This window comes from Punica granatum, chromosome 2 (assembly GCF_007655135.1).
Source record: "Punica granatum isolate Tunisia-2019 chromosome 2, ASM765513v2, whole genome shotgun sequence".
NCBI classification, from domain to species: Eukaryota; Viridiplantae; Streptophyta; class Magnoliopsida; order Myrtales; family Lythraceae; genus Punica; species Punica granatum.
In genome coordinates this window covers 16125554-16145023 of record NC_045128.1, presented here as the reverse complement: position 1 = coordinate 16145023, position 19470 = coordinate 16125554, and the positions used below count along the sequence as shown (strand labels likewise).

Sequence of the window (19470 nt, the reverse complement as noted above, 5' to 3'; positions counted from 1 at the left end):
GTAAGGTTCCACCAACTCCTAAAAACATATCAGAGCCACGTGTCGGCCACGTCAGCTTCGCTTGATAGTGTCAATGGTGAGATAATGGTTTGTACTATCATGTTACACTTTTGAAATATTTTGTACCATCAAGTAGCAAAAAAAACTTTTTGGACCAACTTGATACATTAGTGAAACTTTTTAGACCACCAGTGTAATTACCCCTATTGTCGGTCACCCTAATTGATCGGTTGGTGGCTGCCGACAAGGCCTACACCACCTAGCCATTTCTCTCTTCCCCTTTCAAAGCTTGTCTTTTTTTAATAATTCGAAGCATTGAGGACCTCACTAGCGATCGCCACCACCCCTATGTGGTCACCAACTATTATTAAGGTGAGGTGACCTCAATCGGGGGCTAGTGGCCACTGCGAAGCCCCCACCACGAGCCCCCTCTTATACTTTTAGTTTTAGGGTTTAAAATTTTTTTTAAAAAAAAATTCATAATTATTACATTAATGATTTTAACTATGGCCCATTTGGTCAAATCCCACATGCCACGTGACTCCATTAAGTACCACGTCAGTAAAAACTGTTAAAATTGATGGAAAAAGTGACAGCATGTTAAATGTGATACAAAATTAATAGTTATTATTTTCCTATGCTATTTTCAAAAAGTTGTGCTAGAAATGATATAAATTGTAAAGTTCCTTTTTTTTCAGCATGAGACCCAAAAATTAATAAATTTTAACTTATTAAGACAATGAAGTAGTAAATTACATTATATATACATAAGATTTTAAAACATTCTCTGTGCTGATATTCTTCAGTAGTTTATCACCAATGATATCAAATGATTCGAAATGTCGCACATGTAATATATCACGTGCAACAATTGCAATATATATACATATATATATATATACTAGTGGAAAGGAAGGAATAAACCAGTAGCAAGATATTCCTTCTCAAAACAACGCAGGCATTTCATGTCCATGTCCATTCCCATATCTGACGGATTTACACTACATATTAAGTTAAAATGATCTGGTGAGGCATAGTGATGGGTTGGAGCTTCTTGGGCAGCCTATGGGCTAAATAGCAAAAGGTCGTGCCACTCTAGAACCTAAGCACCAGCTCCGACTATAGCTGCCAATCGATGGGTTGAACTCCCATCTTCTGCAATATCTGGTTCGTCCGAGAAAAGTGCCTGCCACATTTTCATCATAGAGGATAATCAACAATCAGCAAAGGAAACCTTCTTCTGAAATATTCAGGTCTTTATTTGGATTGTTACATGATCTCACCAGGCAATAAAACTAGTAATAACCTGGAACATAATATACAACATGAAAGAGCGTTCAAAATGCCATCCCCACAATAAAAAGTTCATGTCAGCCTCCTTCCTATCTAGTTTAAACCTTAGGCATCCTAATTGAAATGTTGGAACTCTAATAGGCTTTGAACAACTGAATGATTCTAGAGTACACAGGTAAGACAGGATTAGGCACTACTATTGTTATGAACGTAGCACTAATAACCACATCATTTCTATTCCCTTAAGAATTAGTCTCTCATCCCAGAGCAACTAACTAGCTGCGGCCCAGCAGATAAATTGATGTCTCAATGTGCCAGTTTCTACTAGACAAACATGAAATCATCTCAAACATCGCTGACTGAATTATAAACAACACCGTAAGTCAATATGAATTGCTAAGCCACAGAACAGAATATACATTGGTTAAAAACTAGACACGATTCTTCGAATTCATGCCATTCAGTCTTATATCTTTTTATGTGGTCAATCATCGTCCTGATGCATGTTGCGCATGAGGACAATATATTATTACCATCTGTACAACCAATGTGAGGCTCTGACAGACAGTTTTCTCAAATATCCAAAAGTTAAATTAAATCCAGTCATCCGAGAAAAATTCTTTCGACAACTCCACAAGATGAATCGTGATACATCTCCAATACATTTTTCTACAATATGTATAGCTTTTGATCCACTAATACTAAATGACCTTTTTGTTCAATTGATAAAGATAATAGACTTAAATGTTACGAAGAGAACAGTGTGGTACCGTGGTGAACATTATTAGCTCATAACATATGTGTGTGGCTGTTTGCACCTACTAATACATGTAGAATACTTGTACAGAAAAGCTGACCTGCATCCAAAGAAACCTCGATTTGCTGACAAACCAGAGGGATGGGCTGCTTTCAGTACATGATGTTTTGTCTCATCAATTAATCTGCATTATGTGATTCATATAGAATAAGTCAGAGTTGAAACAGAAAAGAGAAAGCTTTGCTAGCAGCTATTCTTTCCATTTGGTCTCAGCTAACAGAACCTGTCCTGGATAAGTAGGGCACCTAAAATTTGATCCACAGAGAACATGCGAAAATCAGATTCACCTAGGACATATTAAATTCAGTCAACAAGACTCAACTCACTGTCAAACTCAAATTTCTCCAGTACACCCTAACTATATCAACCTAAATTGCTTAGATATGAAGAGGGAGGAATTTCTAAGAGGTGTTGCTTAGATGTAACTTCAATGCTGAATATATCAGGTTCAGGTAGATGATAAATAAAATACTCAGCCAAGACAGGACAAGACAGCAACTTTTCTGCTTAGCAACCAGAGAGGGTAGAAACGCAACGGGAGAAACAGGGGAGAGAGGGAGATAGATTATGACCTCAGTTTTCCTTGAGCAGAATTCCCCCAAAGTAGAAAAACTACCCCCTTCTTCTTCTCCGATATAGTTTTAATTACAGCATCAGTAAACTGCTCCCATCCTTTCTTTGCATGAGAGTTTGCCTGATGACTTCTGACTGCAGAGTTTTAGGAGGCATAAGTTTTTTGCAAGTTAAAATGCATTGATGTGCCACAATGTGATGGCATGTGCCATGAAAACCCCAATCAAACTAAGACACAGAACCAATCTACGAAAGAATGGCCCCATTACCGCACAAGATCAAGCTTTTATGTCCATATCCTAATCCATCCTACAAGTAAGGTGAACAGTAGAGCCTATCAAGTACCGAATATCAACAGTTCTTGCAAATGCCCCCATGATATCTTGGTCTAGTAAATAGGCAGGCTGAGTCCTTCTATCATATGGCATTCTCTGACAGTGACAAAAATCATCTTCGCAATCTAATGACTATAGCAAGCAATGTAGTGAGTAACACTACCAAGGGGAACCACGAACTTACACTCGCAGTTTATCAGGATCGTTAGCAATGAATCGAGAAATGTAGCTATCTATCCGTGCCTAAAGGACTCAGTGGCAGGAATCAAGAGGGGGGAGGTGTGGTGAAAGCCTCACCAGTGAGGACAGCGTTGAGGAGCAGGACGCCTTGAACAGCCCACTTCTCAAGGTTCCCATGGGAAGGGATGGGGCAGCCCACGTCCTGTTGAAGCTCTTTGAAGATGTTGGCGAGGCTGGAAGGGAGCTTGATGCCATGGGGAACAGAGAAGGAGAGGCCCATGGCCTGGCCGGGTCCATGGTAAGGGTCCTGCCCCAGAATGACAGCCTTCACCCGGTCGAATGGGGTGCGGTTGAGGGCATTGAATATCAATTGCGGAGGCGGATACACTGCCGCTGGAGACGAACCTATCTCGGCTCGGAGGAACTCGCAGAGACTGAGCGCGTAGGGCTTGCGGAGCTCCCCGTCGGGAAGAGCCTCCAGCCACGTCTCCTCCACCAGCAGCTCCTCCAGAGACGGGGATGGGATGCCTTTGGAGAGGGTGACTCTTTCGGAGCAGATCTTGAGGTTTCGCTTGGATTTGGCCAGCAGCTTGTTTAACTCGATGCGCCCTCTCTGAGCAGCTGAGAGATCCGAGGAGGTGGCGTTGGTGGCCATGGCTGTGGCCGTGGCCGTGGCAGTGAGAGAGGAGGTGGAAGATGTTACCTTCAGGCGCTTCGATGGTTGCTGGAAGAAATCGATTAGGGTTTTGGGAGAAGAAGCCGCCATTTTCGCAGCTACCCCCCGAGTTCTTGGCGGGAGGACTGACATGAACAGTCCGTTTACATTTGGGAAGAGAAGGGCCAGCGATTGGAAGGCGGGAGGTTTTTTTTTTTTCCTTGCTTTTTTTTAACTAAGGGATAACCGGTACAGTATACCGGAGACCTAGTGGAATATAAAGTCGAAGTATTTTCAAAAATTATAAAATACTTTAAAATTCAAAGTGCAAAAATATATATTATTAGGTTATTGAATCCGTGCGTTGAACTGATTTTGTAAAAAAAAATTCATAATTAGAAGTTAAATATGAAATTAATAAGCTTGCGTTTGGTTTTTGAGTTGGATAAATGATTCAACTCAAATTGATTTTGTACAATTATTGCAAGTGTAGACTATTGATATGTGAGAATATATATACATATCTATATATAGATGTGAAAGTATAAGAGAAAATTATTATTGAAAAATTGATTTTAAAAGTGGTTAGGAAAAAGTATGAAAATATTATTAATAATTAAGAAAAAAATATGAATGAGAAAGTATTATTAAATAGAAAAAAAAGTCAAAACAATAATGACTATATTGTTAAATTTGGGGAATAGTAGAGTTGAGTTGAGTAAATTTGGATTATTATTAAAAAAACCAAACAAAGCAATTGATATGAATTTATAGTTTATATTAACTTGCTAAAAGTTCATTTTTATAATAAAAATTTGGGAAATTACAAAAACCCCTTATAGTTTGAGTTTGGGACAAAATGAATCCTGTGATTTTTCGTGGGACAACTAATACCTTGTGATTTATTTCATGAGATATAAGGGACCTCACCGATAGTTTTTCGATCACTTTTAATCCTCAAACTTTTCTTTTTGCTATTACTACCCTCAAACTTTCAACTTTTTTCAATTTGGTCTTTAAAAAAAAGGAAGGGGGGAAGGGGCTGGAACTGGGGCTGGGGCTGCCAGTCGGCGACTCCGATTCTACCACCGAGGTTAGGGGTGATCGATTTCGGATACCCTGTTTTTTTTTCACGATATTCGAACCCTACCATGTAAGGGACCGGCTCCAAGATTTTGGAGCCGGACCCTATCCTGTTAAATCTTGGAAGCGGAACCTACCGGAACTTATATTCTACCACAAGTTTCGAGTATCATGTTGGAACCTACAAATTTTTCTGTTCTGCTTTGAAATATACTCGATTTAGGGGATAGATCACGCAATTACAATGCAGCCCTCTACGCATGACAAAAATTAAGGTAATCATTGTTACATCTAGAGCTAAAATTCAATAGACAGATAAGGTGGTACTTGAGGATCTGAAGATCATCAAGGGTTCGGGGGAGCTTGAGAAAGCTGTAATAGGAGGCGGGCATGGTAAGGTAAACCCCGAGAAGGCCCAAAGCAAAGCCGAGAAGCACTAAGGAAGCCTCGGCGACATCCCGATAGCTCAGCGGGAACTTAGAGCCTAATCTGACATTCTTATTGTCCATATCCTTTCTCAGCTCCGAGTTCCGTCTCCAATCTACGCCGGAAAGAGAGAGAGAGAGAGAGAAAGGAATTTGGGGGTAGGGTTGCTTCCTCGCGCGCTGTGTATCGGAGCTTTGCTTATGGGACACTTCTTCTCATCCTTCCTCTTTCCCCTTCCACTTGCCCTATGTAGTTTCGGGTACATAGTGCTTGCTATTGCACTAGTCGCTGGTCGGTCTACAGAGCCAAGAAAGCAGGGGATGCTGGGACGGAGCAAGGGACGCCGGGAGTACGGGAGGTTCTAGCTTGGAGTAGGGGATGCCGGGATAGAGCACATATCAGAACAGAAGGCCGAAAACAGAGAGCGAGAGATAGATAAGATGGAGATTGGATACGCTTGGATTGGATTGGAGCTCGAAATCGAGAAAGGGGAATGGTGGAGCTTAAAGAAGAGACAAAGAGGAGAAATAGGAATGGAGGTTTTCGTTTAGTTTTGTGAAACTCTTTCGGTAACTTTTATTTTATTTTATTTTATTTTATTAGTAACTATTAACCGGGTTGGAATACAGGTACCGATTCCGATTCCGATTCTGGGTACACTACATGGAGGAACCGGAACTGATTTTCACTGGTTTCTTATTTTAATACCCGGACCCTACCATATTTTGAATATGAGCTACTCGGATCCTACCCTAATGGGTAGTTTCCGACCGGTTCCGAGTATTCCCGGTATCCGTGCACACTCCTAACCAAGGTCGCCTGCACTCACAAAGGATGCTGGCGACCATGGAGGTAGGATCGGGGTTGCCGATTGGCGATATTAACCTCGAATGATGGGGATCTTGAGTTTGAGATTCTAGTCGATTCGGGGGCAAGGGCCGCTAATCGGCAACGCCGACCCCACCCTCAAGGTTTCCGGTGTCTTTTGTGGGTGTCGGCGACCTCGGTGGTGGAGTCGGGGTAGTCGACCGATTGCCCCAACCTGTTCCCCATTTGTTTTTCGAATTTTAGGACCAAATTGCTAAAAATTAAAAGTTTGAGGATAATAATGGCAACAAAAAAAATTTGAAGACCAAAAGTAACAAAAAACTAATAGTGATGTCCCTTATGTCTCACGAAATAAACCATAGGGTGTTAGTTATCTCTCAAAAAATCATAAGATTCAGTTTGTCCCAACCTCAAACCATAATGGAGTTTTTGTACTTTTCCTTATAAATTTTACTAAGGTAAATTTTGGTGTACGTATTTGAATATATATTCAATTTATAATCAAAGAATTTATGTAATAAATTCATATGCATCATTTCTATTATCTGTCTTTTTATGGATATAATATAAAAATCCTAAAATTTCAAATCTTTAATTTTTTTTATGAAAGAAAAATATTTATAGAATATTCAAAGTTTTATAATTTTAGTATATGCTTGTACTTTATTCCATTCACATTACATAAATAAGTTTTATGAATTTGAATAATTTTAGATAAAATGGTCCAATCACTCGATGGAAGAAATATTTAATTAAGTTTAAATAAGGTTAGTTGTACAATAATTTTAAGATTTTTTTATTATTTATTTACTGATGAAATGGGAATTCCTTTTTAGTACTTCTTCGAGGGTTTTTTTTCTATTATATAATCTATAGTATTATTACAACAACAACAACAACATAATAATAATAATAATAATAATAATAATAATAATAATACTACTTTATTAATTTCTATACAGCAATAAACCTATGATTAATATGTTAATGACTACTTTACACCCATTTTAAAATATTATGTAGTCAAGTTTTTATATATACTAGTTATTAGCTCGGGCAAAGGGTTGATTAGATAAATTTGTTTCGCAGGGTCAAATTAATATTGCAAACTAATTCATTTTTTGCACTTTTTATTTATGTGCATCAAGAAATGTGAGTATAGATTCTTTGGAATGTATTTTTAACTAAAAAAGTTAAAAGGATGTCATGTATTTTAAAATGGGATTAATAATCAATTAATTATAATATTATGTTGATTAATAAACTTAATAATTCACATTCAATAAATTTAAAAAATTGAAAAAGGAAGCTTGACGTAATAATTTTAAATTGTGACGTTTTAATATAAATACATGTGTATATACACATATTTGAAGAAAAATATATATGAAATTAAGTTTATTATTATATAAATATTAACCCATATGAGTAAAACTTATATATGTTGACAAACATGTAGATATGATGAATTTTTAAAAAACAATTGACTATATTTCACTTATTAAATCCTAAGATTGAGTTTTTTTAATATTTACCCCTATTAATTGAGTGGGAGTAAAAATTATATATGTTGATAGATATATAGATACGATGAAATTTTAAAAAACAATTGACTATATTTTATTTATTTATTATAATCTGGGTATCATAACTTATCGACTAGAACTTTTTAGTTGGAGATGAGCCCAATAACTTATAAGCCTAATAAAAATTTTACATAGTATCAGAGCAGCCTATATTTCTGCGCGCTCGTGTGAGTTCAAACTACCCCTGGTCTAATTGGTAGACGAGTGCGTTGCACGCGAATGGTGCTATACATTAGTGAAATAAGCATTCAATTTTATTCTTTTATTACCTGTGGTTTTAATTAATGAATTATAAAGTTATATAAAAAAGAAACTATATGACCTTTATTAGTAGCTAGTGTTGGTTCCTCTTCTTCATAGAGTTTATCTACTATATTTTCAATCGAAATGCGTTACCTTGTCTTATCAATTGAGTAAGAGGAGCTATATGAAATAACAAGTGCATCTATGTATAAATAGAATATTTGAGAACCATTAATGAAAAGCATATGATTAGTTTTGTGTTTCTCTTAAAATGAATTTCATACTTCTTCAGTAAAATGATAAGCTTGTCCATTAAGTTGGTAAGGATGTGCTTAGGAATGGACCCAAGATTTTGGTCGAGAAGAGGGCGAGTCTTCAAGGGGATAAAATGGAAAGTTACTTTGTCGAGTTTGGGGATGAATATAAGTAATTTCACTAAAAAAATTATAATTTTCCATATATTGTCAAAATTTTAAGGGGCTACTGCCATCCTTGGTCAATCTCTGGATAAGCTTATTAAATAAATGCTTTTCAATTTAAAAATGAATAGCTGCTCATGAATAACATTTACGTTTAATTGATAGCAATTTAAGGTGGTATGTCCAAAGACATAAAAATATAAATATGTTGACGCTTCGAATCAATCCTAGAGTAACCCACGAAGAACGTCGGGACAAAAAATAATACTAAACTAACGTATTTACTTGGATAGACGTATAATAATTCAACTCATTAGGAAGTTGATGAAATCCACTAAGCATTAACAATAGTCTATCCACCTTACGAGATCAGAACCTTTTTTCTATTTATTGTTAAAGAACTAGAATCATTCTCCAGTTCCCCAAACACATTAATAATATGAAATCGAAGCTTTTATCGTATGAAAAGCAAGTATTACTATCAAAAATTGTATAAAATAGTATCGCACATTTTTGCTTGGTAATTAATCAAGAGTTTCAAATAAGATAATCGTTGTGGGCATGGTTGTCAGAATCGCGATTCGAATCGTAGAATCTTCAAGGGGGGTCTACGATTCAGATTCCACCGGAAGAATCGAGATGGTGCAATCGGGTTGGAATCGAGCTCGGAACCCCCGGAATCGCAGAATTGGCCAGATTCAGCCCAAACCCGGGCCCAGAAGCGGGCCGAAGCCCGACCCCATATTGAAGCCCTCTTTTCTTTCTTTCTCCCCCCTCCCCCTTCTTTTGGAATGCTTTCTTCAGTTAACTGTAAGTTTGTAACCCTAATTTCTTCCATCCTTGATCCTTATTCCTTCCAGTTCGAGCTTGTCGTTTGACCATTGCCCCTAAATCTTCGAGTCTTCGACGATTTCTGCCCTAAATCTTCCATCCACCTACTTCTCCGAGCTTCCATCATAACGGGCAATATGATTATTCATTGTGTCGGTACCCTGCGAGTTGCGAGTCCACCGACTTGGACTCTGGTTCGGTCCGGAGGGTCTACAGTGCCGGGGATCTGTAGGTGATTGTTGTTTCATCCACGATTTAATGGAAAATGCTGACAGTGTCTACTATGCATTAACTGCCATTTGTTTGGGCGTCCAGTAACACTACCAATACATTTTTTGTGGTTGGATGCCACAAGTTGAAGATAAAGCAATTAAATTGCTAAAGAAACACAACTGAGCCCCACCCCCAAACCCAAACCGTACAAAAAATTACACAATTCCATTTAATAGGCCGAGCTTTGCCATATTTATATTTAATTATGTCTCAGTTGCGTGAAGTTTTGCTATATACTGTATAGTGCTGTCTCTCTCTGTTTTTTTGGCTTGGAGATTGGAATCAGGGATGTTATTTTGTTAACATATCAGATGAGTTTGATGCTTTGTATGATGATGTCGTTGGTGACGATGAAGATTTGGATGAGATATGATCTGTTTATTCATTTTATATTATGACTTATATTAACTTTTTATTTTAAGAGTTTGAATTATGATTTGGACCTTTAATTTCGATAATTTATAACGATATTTTGTGTTTTTATGACTTATTGTTGATTTGTTGGTTTATGGTCTTTATTTAAAGGAACAATGATTGATTTTTTTTGCTCAGGAAAGTATGCTACATAAATATATATGTTGTTTTTTTTAATTATATGTACAATCTTACGATTCACGATTCTATTACCCTCGACCGATTCTAAGTAAAATCGCGATTCTGACAACCTTGGTTGTGGGACTACTCATGCCCTTAGGATTGTAAGTTCCATTTTATTGAAATAGACCCATGAGTCTCCTTTATAACTGAAAAAATAAGTATCACCAAATTGAATATTAGACTCTCACTACAAGGAAATTTGCTTTTTAATAGGGACACTCCTTTTGAAAAAGTGAAATGTTTTTGTCTCAAAACATTAAATTTTGACATTTGAGAAAGAATTCATTTGGAAATCTTTCTGGTAAATTTTCTATTGGAAATTTCCATTTTCTCTGTCAGAAATCCGTATAATTTTTTCTGATGTAAATTTTTGTTGGAAAAATTAATCAAAAATCCCTGCCTTTTTCTGATAGATTTTCCATGAACTTTTTAAAATTTTAAAATTTTCACTGGAATCTATAGTTAAACAATAATCATCGAGTGCACCAGACAAGTGATGATCCCAACTGGCCTATAAACTTACAATTTTATCATTTAGCTTATGCTTTCTGTAGTTTATCTTATGTTAAAACTTTTTTGGGTCGACATTTTATTTTTAAACCTACTATATTTTATTATTTAAACTAAATAATATTTGTTTAAAAAAATTCCTTTAAGAATGACATCACGAATTCTATCAAATTTCCGTTTTTCTTGATAGAAGTTTCATTGAAAATTTTATTAGAAATTTAATTTTTAAGAAAGTTATAACATTTTTGAAGAATTTTTTGCCGAAGAAGTATCTTTATTTACTTAAAAGTTTTTTTACCTAAACTTTCCGACTTTTTTCTGGTAGAGACTCCATTGATAAATCGTCCGGAAATTATCTTATTATGAAATTATGTTGTCAGTACAAAATTAGTTTTTCACCCATGCCACGTGGCATGAATCTAATGGACCAGCACATTTGGGGTCATTAGCCTAAATAAATAAAAATCAAGGACTTGTTTGCAATAGCCAATAAATTCATGATTGGAATAGGCCGTGTCATTCGATAGGGAGTGATGATACGTTGCGTTTTGAAAATCAATAAGGAAAAAAAGAAAAAGAAAGAAATATGGAAATTAATAGAAAAAGATTTAAAATTACTTTCAACAAAAGAGAACTTTTTCATCAAAGTGAATATAGTGCAGTGATATATGTCTTGGCCTAGTAATTAAGAGGTTTGAAGTTCGATATTCATTGGGAACTACCTGTATTGTGATTTTTATTTTATTGTACTAGATTTACAAACCTTCGTGTATAACCGAGAGACTTTCTCAAACAAAAAAAAAAGGAAAAAAAAAAGATCATCTTAACTTCATTAGGTGGCGAAATCATTGCCGTCGTTCGGGCAGAGCAGCTGAGGCAGCTCTTCCATATAATACAATGTACAGCCAAAAATAATCAACCCCTTGTTTTTTATTAATTAACGAGATGAGATAAAGATAGTTACTTTCCGCTTTCCCCAAATTACTTATAAAATAATTACACAAATGCCTGCATACCTCATAAAGTATACATATATTCCAACATCCACAAGGTGTGGTGTACTTATAACAAACTGCTCTCCATGCAGGAGGATTATACTTAAAATTATGGAGTTCAAAATTCGCTAGGAATACATTATGACTAAGGCCAAACAGATGCGTAAATAAATTTCAGCTTGCAGACTGAAAACACCCCGTAATCCGACCGAAAGTGTATATATATATTTCTACATAGCTAAATAAAAAATACACATCACATAAGTATTATATATATATATACATGACACATATAGCTATATATACACACACATACATAGCTGTTGAAAGCTGATTATTGTTTGGAATATATGTGGGAAAGGGCTTATGGGCAAAATCCCAACTACCATTTTAAAAAAAGAGAGCACGACTAGGGCACAACTCACGCAAAATTCAAGCGTTGAAACTGTGTATTGATCGGTTGAGCGGTGTTTGTCTTGCCTTTTCTCATTTTCTACCCATCGATAGCATCCCTCCCTTCAATTTGCATCTCCAAAACTTGCTTGCTCTAACTCCCTTAAACTTGCGATCAAAGCCTTCCCTTTTATACCAAAAACGACATTAACTCATCAGCCATCGTTCATCCAGTCGATCACGGTTCTCAATTTATTCTGGACGGGTACTGTGTGTTATGTGTGTACAAGTTTTGCAGGTACATGTTTCTTGGAAGGTGGTACGTTCTAGTACTACACTGCTTTCTCTCCTCCTTAATTTGAGGAAAGTATTCTTTTTCGAGAAGAAGCTAGGATCAGTTGATACAGGTGAATGAAGAAATGAGATCATCCCGAAGCAGCTCAAAGCGATCCTCCTACGCTAGGTCGTTCGAGCTGCCCGAGGATGACCTCGACGAAAGCCCAAAAACAATCGGCGGCGCGATGCTCCCTATATTCCTCAGCGACCTGCAACACAACCAGAACCGGCATCACCATGACGAGCAGGACCTTGTTGAGATAACCCTAGACATCGATGACGACTCCATCATCGTCCGCAGTGTGACCCCGACACCACAGGGACAATGTGGATCCACCCAAGCTTCTAGAGAAGTCGAAAATGGAGATGCAGTCCTCGAGCGGAATCTCTCAATAACAGCAAGGATACGGAAGAAGTTCCCATGGATAAGGTCGAGCTCGTCCCGAGCATCGTCTGAGGCTGGGGAGCCGACTGCAGTTTTATCATCCCGGGAGGTGAGAAGGGTCAGGGCGAGGCTAGACAGGAATCGGTCGAGCGCGCAGAGGGCACTTGGGGGCCTCAGGTTTATAAGCAAGACAACAGCAGGGGCGAATGGCAATGAGGAGATGTGGAGGAAGGTCGAGCAGAGGTTCGAATCCCTTGAAAAAGATGGGCTTCTAGCAAGAGAGGATTTTGGGGAATGCATAGGTAAGAAATTACTTTTTCATGAACCGCTGATGATGTTAGTTAGCATTTTCATGTGTCGTGCAATTACTGTTATCTCTCCTCTTCTTTTTTTTGTTTTTTTCTTTAATCTGCAAACCGGACGAGCTGATCGAGCATGTGTATCCTCGTAAAAGAGTGATCGGAGAAACCAAATATATGTACAAGCGTAAGGTGGTAGTGCTGTGATTAATATGTTAATATTCGATCTCATTAAGGGATGGTGGATTCGAAGGAGTTTGCAGTAGGGATGTTCGATGCACTGGCAAGAAGGAGGAGGCAGAGGGTTGTGAAGATCACGAAAGAGGAGCTTTACGACTTCTGGTTGCAGATTTCAGACCAGAGCTTCGATGCTCGCCTTCAGATTTTCTTCGACATGTGAGTTTTAATGAACCATTTCTTCCTTACTAGTCCAGTACTTTAATTAATTTGATCAATCGGTTCTTTTCTTAGTAAGACCATGAATGTTCTTACCCCATTCATTTTCGTTGGAATGTCGACCCTGGTCACGAAACTCATTCCGTTCCTGCTTATACAGTAAGAAAAGGTGAGGGATTAATTTTCGAGCCTCGATAGCTATCATAACATTTTGATTTGATTCGATCCAAGGAAACGTTGGTTAACGTGTTATGCAAATCGGACCGCTGCGAGAGTTGACTTTTTTCTTTTTTTTTCGATTACAAAAGAAATTCAAAATCTAGTATAATGAAAGAGAAATTCTAAATAATTAATAAAAGAGCATGAATAAATTTTACTAAACATCGAATTTGCGATCTCTAAATCAATAGGTGAAGGCGTGCGCCACTTCGTGTTTTTGGGATATCATTAATTGCATGTTTGTTTTGTTACCTGCTACTTCTTTAATTGGTTGTTGGGGATTCTCTTTCTCTCTCCCTTTTTTAATTTGATTATTATCATTTGTTATTTAGAGTTCATTAAATTTTCTCTGAGGGATCCGAGAGAAATTTATGAGATGGGTCAACTGTTACATGGGATCTTGTTTTTCTAGGATGTTCGGATGGAGAAATTCGCTTACGGTGATGCAAGCTGTGGTGCTAAATCAAAGCTCCAACAAAATTTACCTCATTCAATAAGTTATGATCTAAATGAAGCATAATTATCTACCTAAAAAAAAAATGAAGCATAATTTTTGCTGATGTTTCAAATTACATCATAAAAAACAAAAAACAAACACTAAAAAATATCACATTATTTGGACGAATGTTACAAGTTCTACTTGAAAGCAGAGAGGGCAAGTTTAAGCTTTTGTGCGCGAAATTACACTGCACTTTTTTGTTTTGATTGTGAGATGGAGTGTTTGAATGATCTGTTTAACCTTGTGATGATCAGATTCGGGTTGCAATGTGCATAAACTCGGACCTTGCCATGTTTAGGTAGACAAGGAGCTTACATGCTTTATCTTTATATTTCAGGGTCGATAGGAATGGAGATGGGAAGATCACTAGGGCAGAAGTTCAAGACGTAGGACATGCTTTCTTCACCAATGAGAACCATGCAATAAATTCTTTTCTTCATTCTTTCTTCTTCACTCTAAAAAGAAAAGGAAAAAAAAAAACCACTGTTGTTTTGTGATAAGAAAGGAGGCCAAGTTTGGTAACCTAAGAATGCTTTTTTTGTTTTTTTTTTCGTTTACATAAAAGTGCTTTATTAAAAGTGGCTAAAGTGCCATTTGCATCGTAATAGTTATATACTTATATTACATTTGTGCTTCAGAAAATTCCAGTCAATTCTTTTCTTCGATTATACGAGAAGCTCATGGGCATAATATAGAGAGAAAAAAAATATGCTAATTATTTTCTTGCCGGACTATTTAATTATGAATAAGAGAAAAAAGCTAAGCCAAAAGTGCATCATCACATCACACTGGGGCTTCATGATTAATCAATGGCTTAATTACAGCTTCTCATGCTCAGTGCCTCTGCAAACAAGCTGTCCAAGCTCAAAGAGCAAGCTGAAGAGTATGCTTCCCTCATCATGGAAGAACTCGACCCCGAAGGCCTCGGATATATTGAGGTAAAAATCAAATCCCTGCCGGCAGAGGGGAAAAAAACAGTTTCTAAATGGACCTGAAAGATTTCTACTAGAAACAGAGGTAAATTACAGCAAACTAACTGGAAAACTGTTTTCCGCGCCCGGTTTCACCAGCTATGGCAGTTGGAAACTCTCCTGCTCCAGAGGGACACTTACATGAACTACAGTCGACCACTCAGCACTGCCAGTGTCGGGTACATAAGCTCGTTCCGCCCGAGAAATGTGGTCCGCAGAATCAGCAACTCTCTTCGGTGTCTCCTACTTGAGAACTGGCAGCGTGGCTGGATTCTCATATTGTGGGTCCTTGCTATGGCTGGCCTGTTTGCCTGGAAGTTCATCCAGTACCGGAACAAGGCATCGTTTCACGTGATGGGCTACTGCCTGCTTACTGCCAAAGGGGCTGCCGAAACTCTGAAGTTCAACATGGCTCTCGTCCTCCTTCCAGTCTGTCGAAACACACTCACGTGGCTTCGGTCCACCAGGGCCAGGGTGTTCATGCCACTCGATGACAATTTGAACTTCCACAAGGTAATAGGAATTCAAGAATCTGCGTTTATATCAAATTAGTTGTTTATATTGAGAAGCTGCATCTAGATAAATCGGACTATATATATCTGGCACTCCTTGCAGATCATTGCTTGTGCCATAGTGGTGGGGATACTCCTTCATGCAGGGAACCATCTGGCATGTGACTTTCCCCGCCTGACAAATGCGTCCCCGGAGAAGTTTGCTCTCATATCTTCGGATTTTAACCACAACCAGCCTACCTACCCAGAACTCCTGTCTGGAGTTGAGGGTTTGACAGGAATAAGCATGCTGATTCTAATGGCTATCTCCTTTACCCTCGCGACACATCGATTCCGGAGAAACATTGTGAGACTTCCCTCACCATTCAATAGACTAACAGGCTTCAATGCGTTCTGGTACTCTCACCACCTTCTCGGGCTCGTCTATGTCTTGCTCCTCGTCCACGGGACTTTCTTGTTCTTGGTGCACAAGTGGTACATGAAAACAGTAAGAAGCTTCAGACTATAGGATCTTTCTTATGTCTTATATAGATAAGAATAGAAGCGGAGGTGGAATCATCGTACAAAGTCAGATGATTCTTGTGTGCTGATTGCATTCCGTTCCACTCTACACCAATCATGGCCTTCTTGTCTAAAGTACCTTGCTATATACCAATTTCTAATGGATCTCTTCTATCTTGCAGACATGGATGTATATTTCCATTCCATTGCTGCTCTACATTGTGGAGAGAAGCCTACGGACAACTAGATCAAAACATTACACAGTGAAAATATTAAAGGTAGAATTTATTGCAGATTAGAATTTATTAAAGGTAGAAAATATTAAAAGTTCTGGATTCCGTAGTTGAATCCTAGATACATGAGAGTACAGGAAATTTTTACGAGAATGTCCAGTCTCTACAGGTTTCTGTACTACCAGGGAATGTCTTCAGCCTAGTCATGTCAAAACCGCAAGGATTCAAGTACAAGAGTGGGCAGTACATATTTCTGCAGTGTCCTGCAATTTCCCCATTCGAATGGTCGGCCTGAATTCCACTGTTTTCTGCTATAGTTGGTGATCGCCCTATAATTATCTAAGTTTATATTAATTGCTTTGATCAGGCACCCTTTCTCTATCACTTCAGCACCAGGGGACGACTACCTCAGCGTTCACATCAGAACTGCTGGGGACTGGACTCGAGAGTTGAAGCGGATATTCTCTGAAGGCACTGATTCATCATGTGTCATAGGCCGAGCTAAATTTACACAATTCGGCAATATCGATCAGCCAGGGTAATTTAATCTTATGCAGGCTAGAAGTTCCTTCTTACACAACCTATTCTGATGCAAATTTATGGAGGGATATTTGAATTAGTGCAGACGGACCTAATGAAAGTTGAAATGAGATGATCGTTTTGACTTGTTCCAGAGATGAATTAGCTGTTGCACCGGTCCATAAAGCTTTCATATATTTGACATCGATGCAATGTTTACACGAGTCTATTAAAAAGGCAAATCTAATTTCAAAGATGAATTAGCTATTGTATTCCGTGATGGTGTTTGATGGAAAGGATTAGTAACATTAGTTACCAACCCTGCAGCCAGCCGAGACTGCTTGTTGATGGGCCTTATGGGGCGCCTGCACAAGACTACAGAAACTACGATGTATTGCTCCTCATCGGACTCGGGATCGGAGCTACCCCATTTGTAAGCATCCTTAGAGATCTCCTAAGCAACACGAAAAATGTCGAAGAACTGACGATGCAGGTAATAGACTCGAAAGATGCATCACTTCCTATACTGCTGATTAATTTCCGCACCAGCTGCAATTCATTAGTTTGTTTCATTTTATGACTGGGTTGATATTATTCTTGTAGGACTCCAACACGGAAACCAGTAGGTCTGATGATAGCATGAATAGCTACACATCTTCAAATCTGACACCAGGTAGCAGCAAGAAGAAGCCAAGGGCTTCAAGGGCTCACTTCTACTGGGTCACCCGGGAATCTGGCTCATTCGAATGGTTTAAGGGCGTGATGGATGAAGTTGCAGGAATGGACCACAAAGTAATCCTACTCATAACTTGCGATCGTCTTTATCGTTCATTTTTCATCCTCTCCACCTGTTAATTAATATGAAAGGACATGGAAAATGGCTCTTAAACTTTAGTCTTTTACAGGGCCAAATCGAGATGCACAATTATCTTACTAGTGTGTACGAGGAAGGCGATGCTCGTTCTACCCTGATCACTATGGTCCAAGCTCTAAACCATGCCAAACATGGCGTGGACATCCTATCCGGCACTCGAGTACGTAAAGATAATTTCCTACTCATATTGCTAACTCTTTATTTAAAAGGAAAAAAAATGAGATATTTAAGGCATCGAACTCTGTTTCTGCAGGTAAGGACACACTTTGGAAGGCCGAATTGGAGAGAAGTATTCGTAAAGGTAGCTTCCAAGCACCCTTACGCCACAGTAGGTACGTAAATCTATCCGAAAAATTAAGGAGAAACGGCAATATATTCTCCAAATACAATGCTTGAAAACATCAGACATCTCATGTTGCAGGGGTGTTTTATTGCGGGATGCCAGTGTTGGCGAAGGAGTTGCGGAAGTTGTCACGCGAGCTGAGTCACAGGACATCAACACGGTTCGAATTCCACAAGGAGCTCTTCTGAGTCAAGCAATTGACAGAGGAGCATGAAGCACGATTTTTCTTTTTTAAGCTCAAATTTCTTTTTGTAATTATAAAGAAATATATATGTTACAGGAAAAAAAATTAAAATGTTTACAATTTTATTATATAGAGGCTCTAATGTACATGGCATCTATACACATGTAATGATAGGAAACTTCTGCAACAACCCAATTTTTAAAGAATGTAAGGGAGAAAGAACATATTTTATTTTGGGATTCCAACTGCCATTGAAAATAGTTCCCTAACTACAATGACAAGCACTTTCATGCTGCAGCTGTACAATTCTGTCACAGTTTGACCATCAAAATCATCAAACTTCTATTATATAACCTGTGACTTGAGGTGTCCATGTCTGAAATAACATTGCTCTCTTTATTTAGTACTTTCAACAGAAGCTGTTATGTGTCCATGTTGGATTACATCAGAGACAACTAAGGGAAACTGGAATTTTCCTGCAAGAAGCATCGAAACTGTTCTCTGCCCGATAATAGGCGACGTATATTTCGTGTCACATTTTCTGGACACAGAAGTAAAGATGAAACGAAGGTTACGTGGAATTTTTCCTTCCGTTCCTCCCCAAAGTCTGCTAAATACGTCTCGGTTTTGATCTCGAAGTCGAAGATTGCAGGCATAACAGCAGCATATACACTATGTGCAGGTCCTACAGATCTTTCAAGAAAAGCACTGTAGATCCAATAAATCGACTATGGAGTTCACTTCAAAGACCTCATATGGTGATTGAATGCGCCGCTTCTAGAAGGACTTGAATAATCGGGTTGTACCCACGTAATTTACCAAGAAAAAAATTAAATATGAATTGTTTAGTTTCAGCGTGATTCGCATTTTAAATATTCTCATATCTAAAGGAAACATCAGCAATAATAGAAGTCAGGCCACTATATCTCCAAGTACGTACATAACAGCAGGACCTACTAATTTATCTCCAACTTAGGCTGTCTTTGTGACCAATTCTCAAGTGGAAGATTCTGGAAATGGATTACGGACCATCCGATCTCATGAATTGTGCCACCCGCCCTCGACTAGGATGATTGAGATCAAATTTATCACTAATGGGACTTTAACCATACCCTTCTATGTCCCCTTATCGTATTAGTTAATAGGCTTACGACTCTTTCTT

At 38.1% G+C, this 19470-nt stretch overlaps 2 protein-coding genes across 3 annotated transcripts; one reads left to right on the top strand and one right to left on the bottom strand.

The window, feature by feature from the left end:
• Window positions 1-838: 838 nt before the first annotated feature.
• LOC116193476 (uracil-DNA glycosylase, mitochondrial) lies at window positions 839-4081 on the bottom strand. The gene is made up of 4 exons (XM_031522190.1): window positions 3316-4081; window positions 2683-2818; window positions 2151-2234; window positions 839-1186 (listed from the first exon to the last, which is right to left on the bottom strand). Exons 1-4 carry the CDS (start codon window positions 4004-4006, stop codon window positions 1120-1122), a joined length of 978 nt encoding a protein of 325 aa, XP_031378050.1. The 5' UTR covers window positions 4007-4081; the 3' UTR covers window positions 839-1119.
• Window positions 4082-11663: 7582 nt separating this feature from the next.
• LOC116194575 (respiratory burst oxidase homolog protein E) lies at window positions 11664-18568 on the top strand. 2 transcript variants are annotated; one of them, XM_031523425.1, is made up of 14 exons: window positions 11664-13060; window positions 13294-13453; window positions 14509-14557; window positions 14996-15109; window positions 15242-15655; window positions 15758-16141; window positions 16338-16433; window positions 16549-16673; window positions 16756-16926; window positions 17235-17400; window positions 17511-17699; window positions 17813-17941; window positions 18035-18113; window positions 18203-18568. In XM_031523425.1, exons 1-14 carry the CDS (start codon window positions 12457-12459, stop codon window positions 18310-18312), a joined length of 2790 nt encoding a protein of 929 aa, XP_031379285.1. In that variant the 5' UTR covers window positions 11664-12456; the 3' UTR covers window positions 18313-18568. The 2 variants fall into 2 exon arrangements, with proteins under 2 accessions (XP_031379285.1, XP_031379286.1); XM_031523426.1 differs by having other exon boundaries at window positions 11666-13060; window positions 16558-16673.
• Window positions 18569-19470: the final 902 nt, after the last annotated feature.